Genomic DNA, 20,916 nt, shown 5'->3' with positions numbered 1-20,916 from the left:
GGGTTCTACATGGAGCTCTGAGTGAGATCTACATGGGTTTATGACAGGGTTCATGGAGTTTATGACAGTTCTACATGGAGTTTATGACAGGGTTCTACATGGGTTCTGAGTGAGATCTACATGGAGTTTATGACAGGGTTCTACATAGAGTTTATGACAGGGTTCTACATGGAGTTTATGACAGGGTTCTACATGGAGTTTATGACAGGGTTCTACATGGAGTTCTGGTGAGATCTACATGGGTTTATGACAGGGTTCTACATGGAGTTTATGACAGGGTTCTACATGGAGTTCTGAGTGATCTACATGGAGTTTATGACAGAGTTCTACATGGAGTTTATGACAGGGTTCTGCATGGAGTTTATGACAGGGTTCTGCATGGAGTTTATGACAGGGTTCTACATGGAGTTCTGAGTGAGATCTACATGGAGTTTATGACAGGGTTCTACATGGAGTTTATGACAGGGTTCTGCATGGAGTTTATGACAGGGTTCTACATGGGTTTATGACAGGGTTCTACATGGAGTTCTGGTGAGATCTACATGGGTTTATGACAGAGTTCTACATGGGTTTATGACAGGGTTCTACATGGAGTTCTGAGTGAGATCTACATGGAGTCTACGACAGGGTTCTACATGGAGTTTATGACAGGGTTCTACATGGAGTTCTGAGTGAGATCTACATGGAGCTTATGACAGGGTTCTACATGGAGTTTATGACAGGGATCCACATGGAGTTTATGACAGGGTTCTGCATGGAGTTTATGACAGGGATCCACATGGAGTTTATGACAGGGTTCTGCATGGAGTTTATGACAGGGTTCTACTACGACTGTGGTTGACACGCAGACAGAGATGGGGGTGATCACTACTTGTTGTTGTATTTTTGTTTTCCAGGCTGCAGTTGATTATGACATGATGATGAACATGGATTATCTGGATGCTGCTCTGAATGAGTCCCTCAGGTTGTACCCGGTTGCTTATCGTCTGGAAAGAGTCTGCAAGAAAACCGTTGAAATAAAAGGTGTTATCATCCCAAAAGACACTGCCATTTTCATCCCCACCTACACTCTACACAGGGACCCTGAATACTGGACTGATCCAGACACCTTCAACCCTGAGAGGTAGGAAGTGAACAAATCAGTTGTAAATATTTGGTCTACTACTACCAGGTTCTTACTCACGTACATTTTCAAGAAAACCATTTTACTTCTAACGTTTCATTTTGACCTTTAAAATACTCATAGCAAATCTTGAATTCTGTCTGATTTTCTTTGTTTGTGTTTTGTTTACAATAAAAAAAAATTAAATACACATTTGCTGGAATTTGGACCAAATTAGAGGCATCATATTCACACTCCCACATAAAAATAAAATGCTGGATTTACAGTTAATGTATTTTGAATTACTTTTGGTAAATTGGATAGTTTTTGACTTTAGCCATAAATGTAAAATGTAAATCCACATCCTACCTCTGGATAGAGTTCTTTCAGTTGGAGATACTCTGTGTGAAAATTCACTCTGTGTTCCACAACAACAGCCTATAGATCCATGGAGTTACTGAGTAACTCAAGAACTTTGAGGATGGATCTGAACTGAACTTAACCCTCATGTACTCAGTTGCATGAATAAGATAATTGTAAGTCGCTCTGGATAAAGGTGTCTGCCAAATGCTGTAAATGTAATGGTATTAAAAAATTCAGATTAGGGTGCCCTCTGGTGCTCTGGAGGGAGATTGGCTGGATGGTACACATTGGCTGGTAAAATTAGTTAGTTAGTAGTTTGCATAGCTAATGTGCCTTTATATTTATTTAAAACAATAACAAAAAGCAAAAAATAAGTGTTATTAAACATCAGCAGAAAAAAAACACAAAAGTGTTTCAATTTCTGCAGAATCCCAACAACAGCCATCTTTATGATCACGAGGGCAAAACTCATCCGAATGCAGTTTCTGGTTTGAGATACTCCTACACCCTGTGTTCATCCCAATTTGTTTGTTTGAATGTTATTTGTTGATTCTTCATGTTGTTTCAGGTTCACTCAGGAGAATAAGGAGAACATCGAGCAGTATGCCTACATGCCGTTTGGTTTAGGACCCAGAAACTGCATTGGGATGAGGTTTGCCCTTGTGATCATTAAGCTGGCTGTTGTTGAGATTCTGCAGAGATTCGACATCAGTCTTTCTGAGGAAACGAAGGTCAGGATCTTCTTAAACCATCTTAAACCTTGTACAGATAATGTGAGTTGATTAGTTAGTAATGTTAGTAATGTTGGTAATTTTCTCATTTTCCAACCAGGTTCCTCTGGAGCTGATCAACACTGGAGTTCTGGCTCCTAAACACCCCATAAAACTCAAATTCACACCTCGGAACACACCAGACTTCAGCCACATGAACTCCTAGACTCTCATAGCGTCTGCTTATATATTTCTGATTTTTTATTTATTTGTACTGTATTAAAGTTCATCTGTATTTCACATTGAAGTGTGTAATGATCTCACTGTGGCTCATTATTCAAACATCTGCAGCACTTTTTAGTACCAGTGTTATTTATTATGTTCACCTGAAAAACTCACTTTATTGTGACATTAATATTTAAATCATGTTAAATACGTCACTATTTTACCTCATTAATGTTAAACCAGGAAACACTTAGAGCAGAAGCAAAAACACCAGGTGATCTTTTACTTTCTCAAAGGGATGAATGGACATTTGGTGCCACCCAGATGAGGAGAAGGTTCCCTTTGGAGTCTGGTTCCTCTCAAGGTTCTTTCTGGTGTCATCTCAGGGAGTTTTTCCTTTAGAGTTTATTAAATTTATGAATGTGCTGCTGCTTGATTCCAGATGTTCCACTGAAATGTGGTGTGTGGCTGTGGGGATTAGTGAGCATTTAGCTCCAACTGAGTTCATCAAGTTCTTCCACTCAACCTTCACATCAACACCATGTTTTTTAATGCATTGTGTACAGGAGCATCGTCATGCTGGAGCAGGATTTGGGAATCTGAAATTGTAACGCTCCCACGTACAGAAAAGCTCTATACAGCTGTGTGCTTCAGACTTTGTGCCAGATGCATATATGATGTGATTGTTGGGGTGAAGATACTTTTGGTCTTATATTGTATATGCATAGTCAAGAAAACATAGATGGAAGATCTTGACATCATTGTGACTGAATCTGATCTGACACTTCTTGTTGTCAGTGGGTGGCGCTATAGCATTAAATCCCCGCTGCTATGTTCCTTTGCTACGTGTGAATTTTAGGCCACGGTACACAATACACAGAGTATATAATCATATCTCAGGTTTGTTTGCATGGTCTGATATGGCTGTTTGATTCTATCGCCATGGCAACACTTGAGATACACTTGAGATACCTAAGATTTTGGATGTGAGAAATTTCCACATGATCCTGTTGGTGTGAATCAGATAACCAGCCTGGGGGAGTATTACAAAACCAGCATGTCTGTTTATGGAAGGAGCAGGTGGACTTTTTCAGAGCTCGTCTCATGCTTCTCTTTTCTTTCGCTCAAATCATCATTTAATGAATAAATATTACTGTAAATTGTTCTCACAAATATTTAGAATGAAGAAATAAGGTGTGTTTAGTTCGTTTAGTTTAGTTAGTCTTTATGTCAGTACTGTTAATATTTAAACCCCAAACAGTAAAATTGTAAGCAAATTAGTTTCCATAACCAATCTGAATAAACACAAACTTTACAACTGCTTCATTTCCACAAGCACAATGAAGAAACCTTCAGACGTGGATGAGGAAGTTGTTATTAAACTCTTTATATGTTGAGTTCTGTATTTGTCTGTGCATAAACTGAAAATTATTGTAAATATTACCAGATTAATGCTGAATACTGTTAACATGATATTGTTAAAATACTGCTGAAATAAAATACATTTCTCAATCCAATCACAACTTCTATCTTCTGAGCTTTAAACTCAGGCATAATGTAACAGTTCCCACTACAATTACCCTCCTCACCACCAGGGGGAACCCTCACCTGAATTCTGAGCACATCTTGGTCAAAGGCCACTTCCTGTGTTTGCAGGGTTTAAGCCATGTTAAAGCTGAATTGTGTGTGAAGTGTTTTATTGTTGTGAGATGATCTGTGCACTGATGCTGCTTGTGTTTGTAGATGTAATATTTTGCCTGGTGGACACTGTTGTGGATCAGACCCTCGAGACTATGGACTGTGATGTTGTGGTTTTCTGTTCAGAATAAAACCACAGATGGATTTTACCTTCTGTTTCCGTCCCTCCATTTACACACAATCGAGGAAAAAACATCTGCACTTCAATCAGATACACTTCTTCTCTCCTGCTGTTCCAGGCCCAGTTGCCTGAAGATTCAGTCTCCTCCTCTCCTCTCCTCCTCTCCTCTCCTCCTCTTCACTCTTTCCTTCTCTCCTCCTCTCTCCTCCTCTCCTCCTCTTCTCCTCCTCTCTCCTCCTCCTCTTCTCCTCCTCCTCCTCTCCTCTCCTCTCCTCCTCCTCTCCTCTCCTTTCTCCTCTCCTCCTCTCTCTCCTCCTCTCATCTCCTCTCCTCCTCTCCTTTCTCCTCCTCTCCTCTCCTCTCCTCTTCTCCTTTCTTCTCCTCTCCTCTCCTCCTCCTCTCCTCCTCCTCTCCTTTCTCCTCTCCTCCTCCTCTCCTCCTCCTCTTCTCCTCCTCCTCTCCTCCTCTCCTCCTCCTCTCCTTTCCTCCTCCTCTCCTCTCCACAGCTGATGATGTGACCATGCCCCAGTGCCACCACAAAGAAAAGGTCTCTGCAGAGACACTATCGAGACCCTGGGCCACATCAGATCCAGTGTTCTGATCCAGTGTTCTGATGCAGTGTTCTGATGCAGTGTTCTGATGCAGTGTTCTGATGCAGTGTTCTGATCCAGTGTTCTGATGCAGTGTTCTGATGCAGTGTTCTGATGCAGTGTGATGATCTTTCAGCTTCTGTCTTGTAGTTTTTGTGATGAACGAATGAATAAATAAAAAAGGAACATGAAGAGAGAAGTTTTCACTCCCTGTGTTTTCTGAGTGCATTGCCCCCACACACACACACACACACACACACACACACAGTGTATCATTAATCCATGATGAATGAAGTGCAGAAGAATAAAACACACACATCACATCCAGCTGAAGGAGAGACTCAGTAAACGAGTTTCTGCTCCTCTATTGAACACGAATGATTTAAAACGATGTAGTAAGAAGAAGATAAACGAGCTCAGTTTATGGTTTCATAGAGGAAGTTGGGCGTTCTCTAACACCCTGTCGGCTATGAAGAGATAAGTGTGTGTGTGTGTGTGTGTGTGTGTGTGTGTGTGTGTGTGTGTGCGTGTGTGTGTGTGTGTGTGTGTGTGTGTGTGTGTGTGTGTGTGTGTGTGTGTGTGGTCTCTTTGCTGTTTCTTATTTAAAGAACCGAAGTCTGCATCGTCTCTGGATTCCCTGTATGACTACTAACAGCTCCACTGCTGCTCCTCATCCTCACACTTCATCACCGTGCTGCTGCTCCTCATCCTCACACTTCATCACCGTGCTGCTGCTCCTCATCCTCACACTTCATCACCGTGCTGCTGCTCCTCAGGATGGGGTTCTGGTGGAGTTTTCCGTCTGAGACGTGGGCGTTGATCAGCATCCTGCTCAGCATCATCCTTCTGTAAGTAACATTCTCTTTACATGTTATAACACTGACTGAGAAGAATGAAGTGTAAAAAGTTAGTACACCCCCTGACTATACGAGGACAAGCGTCTCACTTCATCAGGTTGAATATCTTCTGTAAAGCCCACACTCATCTTTTACTGCACTTCTTCTCTAATCCCTTATTGTTCCTATCACATGGACTTGGATAGTGGACAGGTGGTGCTATTTTGTTGTGATGAGATGTTTATTGAAAGTTTTGGAAGTTCTTAGTGCATGTTTAGGTTGTGGGTGAGAGAGTTTATCACATAGCATAAGTGAGAAGAGGAACTAGTTTGAAACATCTCTCCAGCTTAGCGCTCGCTGCATTCTTTTCTTTAACCAAAAAGTCACTTGTGTGCTCTTCTCAATATAATATCTTCCTTTCAAATGCAGCTCAATATTCGTCTTCTTCTCTGCTTCCTGAATGGAGAGTCTCCAGGAAATCCATTTTATCTGACACCATTCTCATGGGGTTACATCTTCACCAGCACATTCTAACTGACTGATGATGTATCCTTGGCAAGCTCAGAACAAAGTAGCTTTCTGATATCTGGTTGAGGTTCATGCACCTACCAGTGTCTAACCACCTGAGGCACCTCTGACTGAGAATGGTGAGCATTCTGGAGAAGTCTGTGCACTGGAGAATCCTGCCATGGTACCTGTAAGATCCTTCTGAGACAGTGGAGATAAAGCATCTCAATCTTTCTTCATTTGTTTATTGGGTTAACGTGGTGTAGGACACGGGCTTGTTTCTCCTTTCAATCAGATCTTCTGGTCCATGGCAGTGACAGTGGTGGTTCTGCACTTTACTGGCTGAGGACTGGATAATGTGGGAACTCAGAGCCCCCTAGTGGACACATTCTCACACTTCTCTTATCTGTTTTACACAGTAAAATATTAAGCAAATTAGTTTCTTAACCAAACTCACTGTACATCAACTTTACCTTTAAGGACTTCATTATTACTTACCAAAGTACATGTCCTTCATTTTCTATTTTTTGTAGATTTTGTTTTCATATATTTCTCTAATCTTCCTGATTCCCCAGTATTAGACCTTGTTTCTGATTTGACATCAGATCTATCAGAGGTCATCTACGTCTCGTGTGATAATCGTGCTCTGTTACTTATGTTTTATTTATTACGCTAAACCAAGTCCTTTTCTTCTGTCTTCCTTTCAGCTTGAACTTTTCCTGCGTGTTTCCTGTCATCTTCAACTCATTGTTAATTGCGTCATTGACTGATTTCACTGGTGTTCTACAGTCACTTCCTCTTCTGATCTAAAACTTTTATTATTTCATTATTATTTTATAATCATTTCAATAAAGTGATGGAACTCAGTTTAAAGTGGTGATGAAACTGGATATTTCTTCAGTTCTGTATTTAACACCAGTGTTCCAAACAGGTTACTGAAGGAACTGACAGGAAAAGAGCAAAGTCCTTTGAGATGAAACCACAGCAGTAATTGTTCATGTTACACAGCAGTTCACTTAAAATGATCTGAATTGTGTCCAGCGCCACCATGTGATAAACACTGATATAACAACACTAAAGTGTCATTGTCATCCTTCCTGCCCTCCACCTCACTGTGTGTGTGTGTGTGTGTGTGTGTGTGTGTGTAGAATGATGATGATGATGATGATGATGAAGATTAAGCCTGTAATGTGCTGGTTGCAGGTACGGGTACTGGCCTTATGGGCTCTTTAAGCGTTTGGGAGTTCCTGGTCCTAAACCGGTACCGTTTTTAGGAACCATGTTACAGTACCGTAAGGTGAGTTTATATGATATTATAAAGATTGAACTCTGATAAAGTGATGATGTGAACTACACAATATTTCTCTCTGTTTTTTAGGGAATCCATCATTTTGATATGGAGTGTTTTCAGAAGTACGGAAAGATCTGGGGGTGAGTGTGTTAGTGTGTGTGTGTGTGTGTGTGTGTGTGTGTTCACTAGTGATGTGGATGTTTGTGTGGAACTGATGACACTCATGTTGCAGTGATGTGACGTGAGAATGTTGATGTTTCTGATGGTAATTACAGGATCTATGAGGCGAGGAGGCCGATCCTCTGTGCTGGACACCGACATCATCAAAACCGTCCTGATTAAAGAGTGTTACTCTCTCTTTACCAACCGCCGAGTGAGACCACACACACACACTACACACACACACACACACACACACTACACACACACACTACACTCACACACACACACCACACACTACACACACTCTCTTCACCAACCGCCGAGTGAGACCACACACACACCACACACTACACACACTCACACACACACTACACACACTGCACACACTACACACACACTACACACTACACACACTACACACACTACACACACTACACACACACTACACACACTGCACACTACACACACACTACACACACACACACACACTGCACACTACACACACTGCACACACACTGCACACACTACACACACACACACACACACTACACACTACACACACACTACACACTACACACTACACACACACACACTACACACACCACACTACACACACTACACACACACTACACACACACTATACACACACACACACACACACACACTGCACTACACACACACTACACACACACTACACACACTACACTACACTACACACACTACACACTACACACACACACTACACACACTCTCACACACACACTACACACACTACACACACACCACACACACCACACACACACTACACACACACTACACACACACTCTCTCTTCACCAACCGCCGGTGAGAGACCACACACACACACACCACACACACTACACACACACACACACTACACACACTACACACACACTACACACACACACACTACACACACTACACACTACACACACCACACACACCACACACTACACACACTACACACACACACACACACACACACTCTCTTCACCAACCGCCGAGTGAGACCACACACACACACACACTACACACTCACACACACACACTACACACACACTACACACACTCTCTCTTCACCAACCGAGTGAGAGACCACACTACACACACACTACACACACTACACACACACACTCACACACACACTACACACACCACACACACTACACACTACACACACTACACACACTCTCTCTCTTCACCAACCGAGTGAGAGACCACACACACTACACATTACACACACTACACACTACACACTACACACACTGCACACACTACACACACACACACACACTACACTGCACACTGCACACACTACACTGCACACTACACACACACACACTCTCCTTCACCAACCGCCGGTGAGACCACACACACTACACACTACACACACACACACTCTCCTTCACCAACCGCCGAGTGAGACCACACACACACACACACACTACACACACACACACACACTACACACACACACACACTCTCTCCTTCACCAACCGCCGGTGAGAGACCACACACTACACTACACACTACACTCACACACTACACACACTACACACACATACACACACACTCTCTTCACCAACCGAGTGAGACCACACACTACACACATACACACACTACACACACTACACACACTACACACTACACACTACACACACACACACTCTCTCTTCACCAACCACCGAGTGAGACCACACACTACACATTACACACACTACACTACACACTCTCTCTTCACCACTACACACACACACTCTCTCCTTCACCAACCGCGAGTGAGAGACCACACACACTGCACACACACACTACACACACACACTACACACACTACACACACACTACACACACTCTCTCCTTCACCAACCGCCAGTGAGAGACCACACACACTACACACTACACTCACACACACTACACACTACACACTCTCTCTTCACCAACCGCCGGTGAGACCACACACACTGCACTACACACACTACACACTACACACACACTACACACACCACACTACACACACACACTACACACTCTCTCTTCACCAACCGCAGTGAGACCACACACTACACATTACACACACACACTACACACACTCTCTCTTTACCAACCGCAGAGTGAGAGACCACACACTACACATACACACACACACACTACACACACTACACACACTACACACACACTCTCTTCACCAACCACGAGTGAGAGACCACACACACTACACACACACACACACACTACACACACAATACACACACACTCCTTCACCAACCGCGGTGAGACCACACACTACACATACACACACTACACACTACACACACTCTCTCTCTTCACCAACACGAGTGAGAGACCACACACACTACACACATTACACACACACTACACACACACACACACTCTCTCTTCACCAACCGCCGGTGAGAGACCACACACACTACACACACTACACACTCACACACACACACACACTACACACTCTCTCTTCACCAACCGCCAGTGAGACCACACACACTACACACACTACACACACACTACACACACACACTACACACACTCTCTCTTCACCAACCACTGAGTGAGAGACCACACACACTACACATTACACACACACACACACACACACACTACACACACACTACACACACACTCTCTCTCTTCACCAACCGCGGTGAGAGACCACACACTACACATTACACACACTACACACACTACACACACACACTCTCTCTCTTCACCAACCGCCGGTGAGACCACACACACTACACACACTACACACACACTACACACACACTCTCTCCTTCACCAACCGCCAAGTGAGACCACACACACTACACACACACTACACACACTACACACACACACACTCTCTCTTCACCAACCGCCGGTGAGAGACCACACACACACTACACACACACACACACACTACACACACTACACACTCTCTCTCTTCACCAACCACTGAGTGAGAGACCACACACACTACACACACTACACACACACTACACACACACACTACACACACTACACACTCACACACACTACACACACTACACACACACACTACACACACACTACACACTCTCTCTCTTCACCAACCGCCGAGTGAGAGACCACACACACTACACACTACACACCACACACACACACTACACACTACACACACACACTACACACTACACACACACTACACACACTCTCTCTTCACCAACCGCGGTGAGAGACCACACACACTACACACATTACACACACACTACACACACACACTCTCTCTTTACCAACCGCCGAGTGAGACCACACACTACACACACTACACACTCACACACACTACACACTACACACACTACACACACACACTCTCTTCACCAACCGCAGAGTGAGAGACCACACACTACACACACACACACTACACACACAATACACACACACTCCTTCACCAACCGCAGTGAGAGACCACACACACTACACACACACACACACTACACACACAATACACACACACTCCTTCACCAACCGCCGGTGAGAGACCACACACTACACATACACACACTACACACTACACACACACACACACTCTCTCTCTTCACCAACCGCGGTGAGAGACCACACACACTACACACACACACACTACACACTACACACACTCTCTTCACCAACCGCCGGTGAGAGACCACACACTACACACACTACACACACACACACACACTACACACACACTCTCTCCTTCACCAACCGCGGTGAGAGACCACACACACTACACACACTACACACTCACACACTACACACACATACACACACTCTTCACCAACCGCCAAGTGAGACCACACACACTACACACACTACACACACACACTACACACACACTACACACACTCTCTCTTCACCAACCGCTGAGTGAGAGACCACACACACTACACACATTACACACACACACACTACACACTACACACACTACACACACACTCTTTCTCTTCACCAACCGCCGGTGAGACCACACACACACACATTACACACACTACACTACACACTACACACACACACACACTCTCTCTTCACCAACCGCCGGTGAGAGACCACACACACACACACACTACACACACACTACACACACACACTCTCCTTCACCAACCGCCGAGTGAGAGACCACACACACTACACACTACACACTCACACACACACACACTACCACACACACTCTCTTTACCAACCGCCGAGTGAGACCACACACTACACACACTACACACCACACACTACACTACACACACACTCTACACACACACTCTTCACCAACCACGAGTGAGAGACCACACACACACATTACACACACACACACACACTACACACACACTACACACACACTCTCTCTCTTCACCAACCGAGTGAGAGACCACACACACTACACATTACACACACACACACTACTACACACACACACACTCTCTCTCTTCACCAACCGCCGAGTGAGAGACACACACACTACACACATACACACACACACACACACACCTCTCTTCACCAACCGCCAAGTGAGACCACACACACTACCACACACACTACACACACTACACACACACACACTCTCTCTTCACCAACCGCCGAGTGAGAGACCACACACACTACACACTACACACACTACACACTCTCTCTTCACCAACCGCCGGTGAGAGACCACACACACTACACACTCACACACACTACACACACTACACACACACACACACACTCTCTTCACCAACACGAGTGAGAGACCACACACACTACACACACTACACACACACACACACACACACACTACACACACAATACACACACACACTCCCTTCACCAACCGCCGAGTGAGAGACCACACACACTACACACTACACACACACACACACACTACACACACTCTCTCTCTTCACCAACCGCCGAGTGAGAGACCACACACACACACACATTACACACACTACACACACTACACACACTACACACACTACACACACTCTCTCTTCACCAACCGCCGAGTGAGAGACCACACACACTACACACACACACACACACTCTCCTTCACCAACCGCGAGTGAGAGACCACACACACACACACACTACACACACACTACACACTACACACTACACACACACACTCTCTCTTCACCAACCACGAGTGAGAGACCACACACTACACACACTACACACTCTCTCTTCACCAACCGCCGAGTGAGAGACCACACACACACTACACACACACACACTCACACACACTACACACACACACACACTCTCTTCACCAACCACGAGTGAGAGACCACACACACTACACTACACACACACACACACACACACTACACACACACACTCACACACACTACACTACACACACACACTACACACTCTCTCTTCACCAACCGCGGTGAGAGACCACACACACTACACACTACACACACTACACACACTCTCTCTTCACCAACCGCCGGTGAGACCACACACACTACACACACACACTCTCTCTCTTCACCAACCGCTGAGTGAGAGACCACACTACACACACTCACTACACACACTACACACACACTCTCTCTTCACCAACCGCAGAGTGAGAGACCACACACACTACACACACACTACACACTCACACACACTACACATTACACACACACTCTCTCTCTTCACCAACCGCGGTGAGAGACCACACACTACACACACACTACACACACACACACTCTCTCTTCACCAACCGCCGGTGAGAGACCACACACACACTATACACACACACTCTCTCTTCACCAACCGCAGAGTGAGAGACCACACACTACACACACTACACACACACTACACACACTACACACACACACACTCTTCACCAACCGCAGAGTGAGAGACCACACACACTACACACACTACACACTCACACTACACACTACACACACTACACACACACTACACACACACTCTCACACACACTACACACTCTCTTCACCAACCAGTGAGAGACCACACACACTACACACACTACACACTCACACTCTCACACACTACACACACTACACACACTCTCTCTTCACCAACCGCGGTGAGAGACCACACACACTACACACACACACTACACACACACACCACACTACACACTCACACTCTCACACACTACACACACACTACACACTCTCTCTTCACCAACCGCCGGTGAGAGACCACACACACTACACACACACTACACACACACTACACACACACTACACACTACACACTCTCTCTTCACCAACCGCCGGTGAGAGACCACACACACTACACACACTACACACTCACACACTCTCACACACACTACACACACTACACACACTACACACACTACACACACACACACACTCTCACACACACTACACACACTCTCTCTTCACCAACCACCGAGTGAGAGACCACACACTACACACACTACACACTCACACTCACACACACTACACACACTACACACACACACACTCTCACACACACTACACACTCACACTCTCACACACACTACACACACACACACTACACACACCACACACTCTCACACTACACACTCTCTCTTCACCAACCACCGAGTGAGAGACCACACACTACACACACTACACACACACTCTCACACACACACACTACACACATACACACACACACTCTCTCTTCACCAACCGCGGTGAGAGACCACACACACTACACACACACACTACACACACACACACACTCTCTTCACCAACCGCCGGTGAGAGACCACACACACTACACACACACTACACACACTACACACACTCTCTCTTCACCAACCGCCGGTGAGACCACACACTACACACACACTACACACTACACACACTACACACACTACACACTCTCTTCACCAACCGCGGTGAGAGACCACACACTACACACTACACACTACACACTCACACTCTCACACACACTACACACTCTCACACACACACACACTCTCTCTTCACCAACCGCCGAGTGAGAGACCACACACTACACACACTACACTCACACTCTCACACACACTACACACACACTCTCACACACACACACACACTACACACACACCACACACACTACACACACTACACACACTACACACACACTCTCTTCACCAACCGCCGAGTGAGAGACCACACACACACACACACACACACTCACACTCACACACTACACACACACTCACACACACTACACACTCTCTTCACCAACCGCCGAGTGAGAGACCACACACTACACACACACTACACACACTCACACACACTACACACACTCTCTCTTCACCAACCTCCGAGTGAGAGACCACACACACACTACACACACACTACACACACTTATACACTCTTTACTGAGTTTGAGGACAGACAGATAAACAGATGGAAAAATGTGTACAATTATTTTAAATATGAACAATCAAGTCAAGAAGCTTTTATTGTGATTTATATATATGTGACTCAGCACACAGTGACTTGAAACAACGTTCCTCCTGAACCCTGGTGCTCCATACACAACATAAAACTACACACAGAACACAGAGTTCAGGACTGTAAGTGTCTTCGCCACATAAAGTGCATCGTGTGCAACCTGGTGCAAACACAACACAAGACTGTGTAGGACAAACACCTGCTGTATATTACAGTGTGGTGAGTAAAAGAGAAGTGAGTAGAGGAGTGAACATCTCATTAAACAACAAAACAACAACAGCAGCAGTGAAGAAAAGAAGTGCAGAAACAGCATGTAAACAGTTTGTAGTAATGAGGTGATATAATATGGGCATGGATGTGTGCAGTGAGGACCAGTGTGTGTTTGAGTCCGGGTTGTACAGGTCAGTCACACACTGTGTGTGTGTGTGTGTGTGTGTGTGTGTGTGTGTGTGTGTGTGTGTGTGTGTGTGTGTGTGTGTGATTTTCAGTTCAGTTCTTCAATTTGGACTAAAATATAAAAAACTAAATGGCAAATTATTTGTTTTCCTCAGAAATTCCCTCTGAGTGGTCCTCTGTACGACGCAGTGACCACCGCTGAGGACGAGGACTGGAGGAGGATCAGGGGTGTTCTCTCTCCATCATTCACCAGCGGCAGACTGAAGGAGGTGTGTGTGTGTGTGTGTGTGTGTGTGTGTGTGTGTGTGTGTGTGTGTGTGTGTAACAGTAGATGTTATTTCTTGTCTCTCAGATGTTTGGAATCATGAAGTCACATTCTCACACACTGGTTGAAAACCTGAAGAAGACGTCAGAGCGAGGAGAATCAGCAGATATTAAAGAGTAAACCATCCTACTCTTGTTTGTGTGTGTGTGTGTGTGTGTGTGTGTGTGTGTGTGTGTGTGTGTGTGATACAGTCATGTTTTAAATGTTTGATGTGTTTGGAGTATATTATCATTAATCGAGATTCGCAGCATTTTGTGCAGGAATTCCAGCCCTATTTTTCCCCTTTCATGTTCCCTAAATTTGGAATAGAAATATTTCTGTATGTCATGGACCCACTGTCTGCATTTACAGACTTCTGCTGAAATATATAAGACTTCATGCTGATAATGAACCATGAGTTTGCAAGGAGCCATGAGTTTGAATGATTCCTGCCCTTAATGAATCTGTATTTAGCACTTGTTGTAGTTCCTGGTTCTGACCACTAGCTGCAATATTGTACATTTTGCTAGTAATGACAAGATAAACAGATAACATCTAATAACATGAGAAATTAGTGGAGTGGTTGTTTATATCTTTCAGATATGAGTTTTTCTTTTCATCACTGGTCATTAAAAAGAGGTCAGATGTATAAAGCAGCTCTTGATATACAGTATATGACGTGCAAATCCTGGATAATGATCTTATCTTGAACAAATGTGTAATACAAGCTGCTGGACTCCACACTGGGTGTTTTTGTTGATTCTGAACTGCGGTAAATTACAGGATTATTTTAAAATGTACTTTTTGATTTGTTTTGATGTGATGTTTTTGTTGATGTAAGGTTTTTTGGACCGTACAGTCTGGATGTGGTGACCAACACTGCGTTTGGTGTCAATATTGAATCTCTGAACAACCCCAACCATCCATTTGTTGACAACATCAAGAAACTGCTGGATTTAAATGTATTCAACCCTCTGTTTCTTGCCACTGGTAATTTCATGATATTGTAAACGATTACATTTCAGACATTTAAAGGGCAGATTTACATTTGTATTTGCTGGGTTTCTGTTTGTTATACAAATGAGGATTTTCATCAGATGGTATTTTCTGTTTTTTGTTTTTTTTCCTTTTTTTTTTCCTGTTTAGCTCTGTTTCCCTTCGTCACACCCCTGCTGGAGCAAATGAATATTTCTATTTTCCCGACTGCAGTGACAAATTTCTTTTATACTTCCCTGCAAAAGGTCAAGTCTGAACGTCTGGCTCAGGCTCATAAGGTACAACAATTCTGGTTTACACCAAAAGACCTACACCTACACCTAAAACTACTTAGCATTTTAAATCTTATATAATTATTTCTGTTTTTCTGCAGAGACGAGTGGACTTCCTGCAGCTGATGATTGATTCTCAGAAAGACAGCAACAATCTGAACAGCAAAGAGAGGAATAAAGGTATTTCCTTTAGTAAAAAAACTCTACGATTATTCTGTAAATTTCATGACAAACCAGATAAGACCAGATAAGAAGAGACTGGGTGCAACGATTAATACAGGGCTCTCAACTACATGGGAATGTGGATCATAGATCAAAAATCAGGGCAAAACATCCTTGTGATAATGTGTGTGTGTGTGTGTGTGTGTGTGTGTGTGTGTTAGTAATGACTGAAGGTCTAAATGATCATGAGATCCTGTCCCAGTCCTTGGTGTTCATCTTTGCTGGTTATGAGACAAGCAACAAGACGCTGTCGTTCCTCTTCTACAATCTGGCCAGTAATCCAGAGACCATGAAGAAACTGCAGGAGGAAATAGATGAAACTTTCCCTAATGAGGTGAATTGTTCTTTTTATTCTCTTATTCTTATTATTAAAATTGGGAAATTGGGAACAATATTGTGTTCCCTGGTTGACATGGTCAGGATGGGGGGAGGGAGATGGGCTTTCCTCAGCCTTCTCGGGAGTAGAGACTCTGCTGGTCTTTCTTGGTGATGAAGCTGGTGTTGAGTGACCAGGTGAAGTTCTCCACCAGATGAACACAAAGTAATCTGGTGCTTTTGATGATCTCCACTGAGGATCCATCGATCATCAGTGGAGAATGGTCACTCTGTGTTCTCCTGAAGTCCACAACCATCTCTTTAGTTTTGTCCACGTTCAGAGACAGGTTGTTTGTGCCACACCAGGCTGTTAACTGTTGCACCTCCTCTCTGTATGCTGACTCATCAGTCCTCCTGATGAGACCCACTACGGTTGTGTCATCGGCAAACTTGATGATGTGATTCGAGCTGTGCATTGCTACACAGTCGTAAGTCAGCAGAGTGAACAGCAGTGGGCTGAGCACACAGCCCTGAGGTGCCCCAGTGCTCAGTGTGGTGGTGCTGGAGATGCTGTTTCCGATCCAGACTGACTGAGGTCTCCCAGTCAGGAAGTCCAGGATCCAGTTACAGAGGGAGATGTTCAGGCCCAGTAGGCTCAGCTTCTCAATCAGGTGCTGAGGAATGATTGTGTTGAATGCTGAGCTGAAGTCTATGAACAGCATTCGTACATATGATTCCATATTGCCCAGATAGGTGAGGGCCAGATGGAGGGTCGTGGCATGGCATCGTCAGTGAAACGTTTTGGACGATACGCAAACTGTATTGGGTCCAGTGATGGTGGAAGCTGAGTCTTGATGTACCTCATGATGAGCCTCTCAAAGCACTTCATCATGATAGTTGTGAGCGTGACGGGACGATAGTCATTGAGGCAGGTAGGAACAGTGGTGCTGCTCAGGGAGAGGTTGAAGATGTCGGTGAAGACATCCGCTAGCTGTTCTGTGCATTCCCTCTGCCGGGGCTTAGAGTTTTCCTCACTTCAGCTGTGGTTAGACAGAGCACCTGTTTAACTCTCTTCATAGACTTTATGAAAGGAGTCTACATGGAGACTGTGTGTGACACACAGACTGAGATGGACAGACTGGGGTGGATTATCTTTCATGTATTTTTTTTTCAGGCTGCAGTTGATTATGACATGATGATGAACATGGATTATCTGGATGCTGCTCTGAACGAGTCCCTCAGATTGTACCCAGTTATTTTTCGTCTGCAAAGAGTCTGCAAGAAAACGGTTCGAATCAACAGTCTTACTATCCCAAAAAACACTGTCATCGTGATCCCCACTTACACGCTACACAGAGACCCTGAATACTGGACCGATCCAGACACCTTCAACCCTGAGAGGTAGGAAGTTATTTTTAACTGGGTTTTCCATCTAACAAGAACAGTGAACAAATCAGTTTTCATGAATTTCTCATAGCAGATTTCATTAGTTCACCATTAGTCCTGTCAGGATCAGTTTCTCTGTGTAAATCCAGGAATAATTTACTAACAATCATTTGTTAATGTGTTTAATATCAGAACATTTTCCTTATGATGGATTGCTTAGAAAACTACATCATCATACAGGATTTGGCTTGAACTGGATTCAAGTTTTTACCATGTGAACTTATTAAAACTGAGTACGTAAGAACAATATGATGAAGTCTTCATATATAATTCTTCATATATAATTACATCCAGTCTGAACAGAGCTTTAGGCTTATTAAGTTTAGTTATATTGCTCAAGTTAAGGTGCCCTCTTGTGCTCTGGAGGGAAATTGCCTGTTATTTGTTGATTCTTCATGTTGTTTCAGGTTCACTCAGGAGAATAAGGAGAACATCGAGCAGTATGCCTACATGCCGTTTGGTTTAGGACCCAGAAACTGCATTGGGATGAGGTTTGCCCTTGTGATCATTAAGCTGGCTGTTGTTGAGATTCTGCAGAGATTCAACATCAGTCTTTCTGAGGAAACGAAGGTCAGGATCTTCTTAAACCATCTTAAACCTTGTACAGATAATGTGACTTGATTAGTTAGTAATGTTAGTAATGTTGGTAATAGAAATTTTCTTATTTTTCAACCAGGTTCCTCTGGAGCTGATCAACACTGGAGTTCTGGCTCCTAAACACCCCATAAAACTCAAATTCACACCTCGGAACACACCAGACTCAGCCACATGAACTCCTAGACTCTCATAGCGTCTGCTTAAACAATGTTCAGCCCTTTTTACTGCGTTTTAATGCTTTTATTGTGGACTAAAGCACAGTTTTTTCTCATTGACACATTTTTATAAAAGGATTTTAATATTGTTTAATTTAAATGAAGCTTTTTATTGTGGAAAAGCAGTAAAAGAGCCCAACGTTTAACTGTTTAAGATTAATTACTGTCATTAGCCTTGATTATACCAGTTATTATTTTGTTGAGAGAGATGTCTATAGAGAGATAAAAATAGCAGTTCTCAGAACCTAATCTGGTTGTGGTTAGAAAGATCTAACCAGACTCTCTGATAAGACCAGATCCTATAACTGTGGTAAAGTATATGTTTTTAAACGTACAAATATTAATATACATGTTCAGAATGAATGATCACAACTTATCCATCAGTGGATCTTCAGTGGATCCCCACATGGAGGTTGTTGGTGATGTCATTGTTCTTTTGGTTCTATTTTTCTTGTTTTTCTCGTTTTTCTCATAATACATTCTAAACTGTATTGTCTCTGCCTGAAGCTCTTTACAATATCTTGCTTGTCTCTGATAGACATCTGTCTGATCTTCACACTGAAACACCAGTCAGTCTCAAGCAGCTGAACATCTAAACGTTTATATCAGGAAATAAAATCTGAAAGCTTTAATATCTGTCTTTTGATTTCAAACACAAATGTCTCACTGTAATACGTTGGACAGTGTACACACACACACACACACACACACACAAAGTATATGAGTGAACCGTGGAATAGATTTAAAGAAGATGTTAAGGTTCTGAAGTGGTTCACTGCAGTATACTGTTTAACCCCACCATAAAAAACACAGGTATAATTATATTAAGTTCTGTTACAGGTGACCTTGATATCACCTCTAATAATCTTTATTACCCTGAAATCGAGATGAGGTTTAAGCCTCACACACCTCCTGTAGAAGGTTCTGCTGTAAGCTGCTCAAACAGGCAGTCAGCTGGGAATCTATACAGGTTGTTTCCTGGTTTTTGTTTAGAGGTTAACTGAGTTTGTGTGTGGGTGTGGGTGTGGGGTGTGTTTGTGCGTGTGTGCGCACGTGACTGTGTGTGTGTTTGTGCATAAAATCTTATCTCTCTCCTTCATATAGTGTGTTTCATAGCGCTATAGGTTTTAG

General features: G+C 43.8%; 1 protein-coding gene across 7 annotated transcripts in view; it reads left to right on the top strand.

Moving 5' to 3' along the window:
* LOC124377941 (cytochrome P450 3A30-like) overlaps nt 1–20,417 on the top strand; it is a 44,281-nt gene extending 23,864 nt beyond the window's left edge. For 4 of the 7 annotated variants that reach the window (XM_046837343.1, XM_046837342.1, XM_046837344.1 and 1 more), the window contains exons 11-13: nt 897–1,123; nt 2,034–2,196; nt 2,297–2,475. In XM_046837343.1, coding sequence (XP_046693299.1) covers nt 897–1,123; nt 2,034–2,196; nt 2,297–2,401 — 495 coding nt within the window. In that variant the 3' untranslated portion in view covers nt 2,402–2,475. Of the gene's footprint in view, nt 1–896; nt 1,124–2,033; nt 2,197–2,296; nt 2,476–7,360; nt 7,450–7,530; nt 7,584–7,718; nt 7,817–15,573; nt 15,688–15,770; nt 15,860–16,563; nt 16,713–16,868; nt 16,997–17,091; nt 17,171–17,373; nt 17,547–18,701; nt 18,929–19,380; nt 19,544–19,649 lie in introns of those variants that run through there. The other 3 variants (XM_046837341.1, XM_046837339.1, XM_046837345.1) reach the window with 2 other exon arrangements.
* The last annotated feature ends 499 nt before the right edge of the window (nt 20,418–20,916 follow it).

The sequence above is a fragment of the Silurus meridionalis genome, chromosome 24 (genome assembly GCF_014805685.1).
Source record: "Silurus meridionalis isolate SWU-2019-XX chromosome 24, ASM1480568v1, whole genome shotgun sequence".
NCBI lineage: Eukaryota > Metazoa > Chordata > Actinopteri > Siluriformes > Siluridae > Silurus > Silurus meridionalis.
Note: the sequence above shows the minus strand (reverse complement) of the source record. Positions and strands in the feature narration are given on the sequence as shown.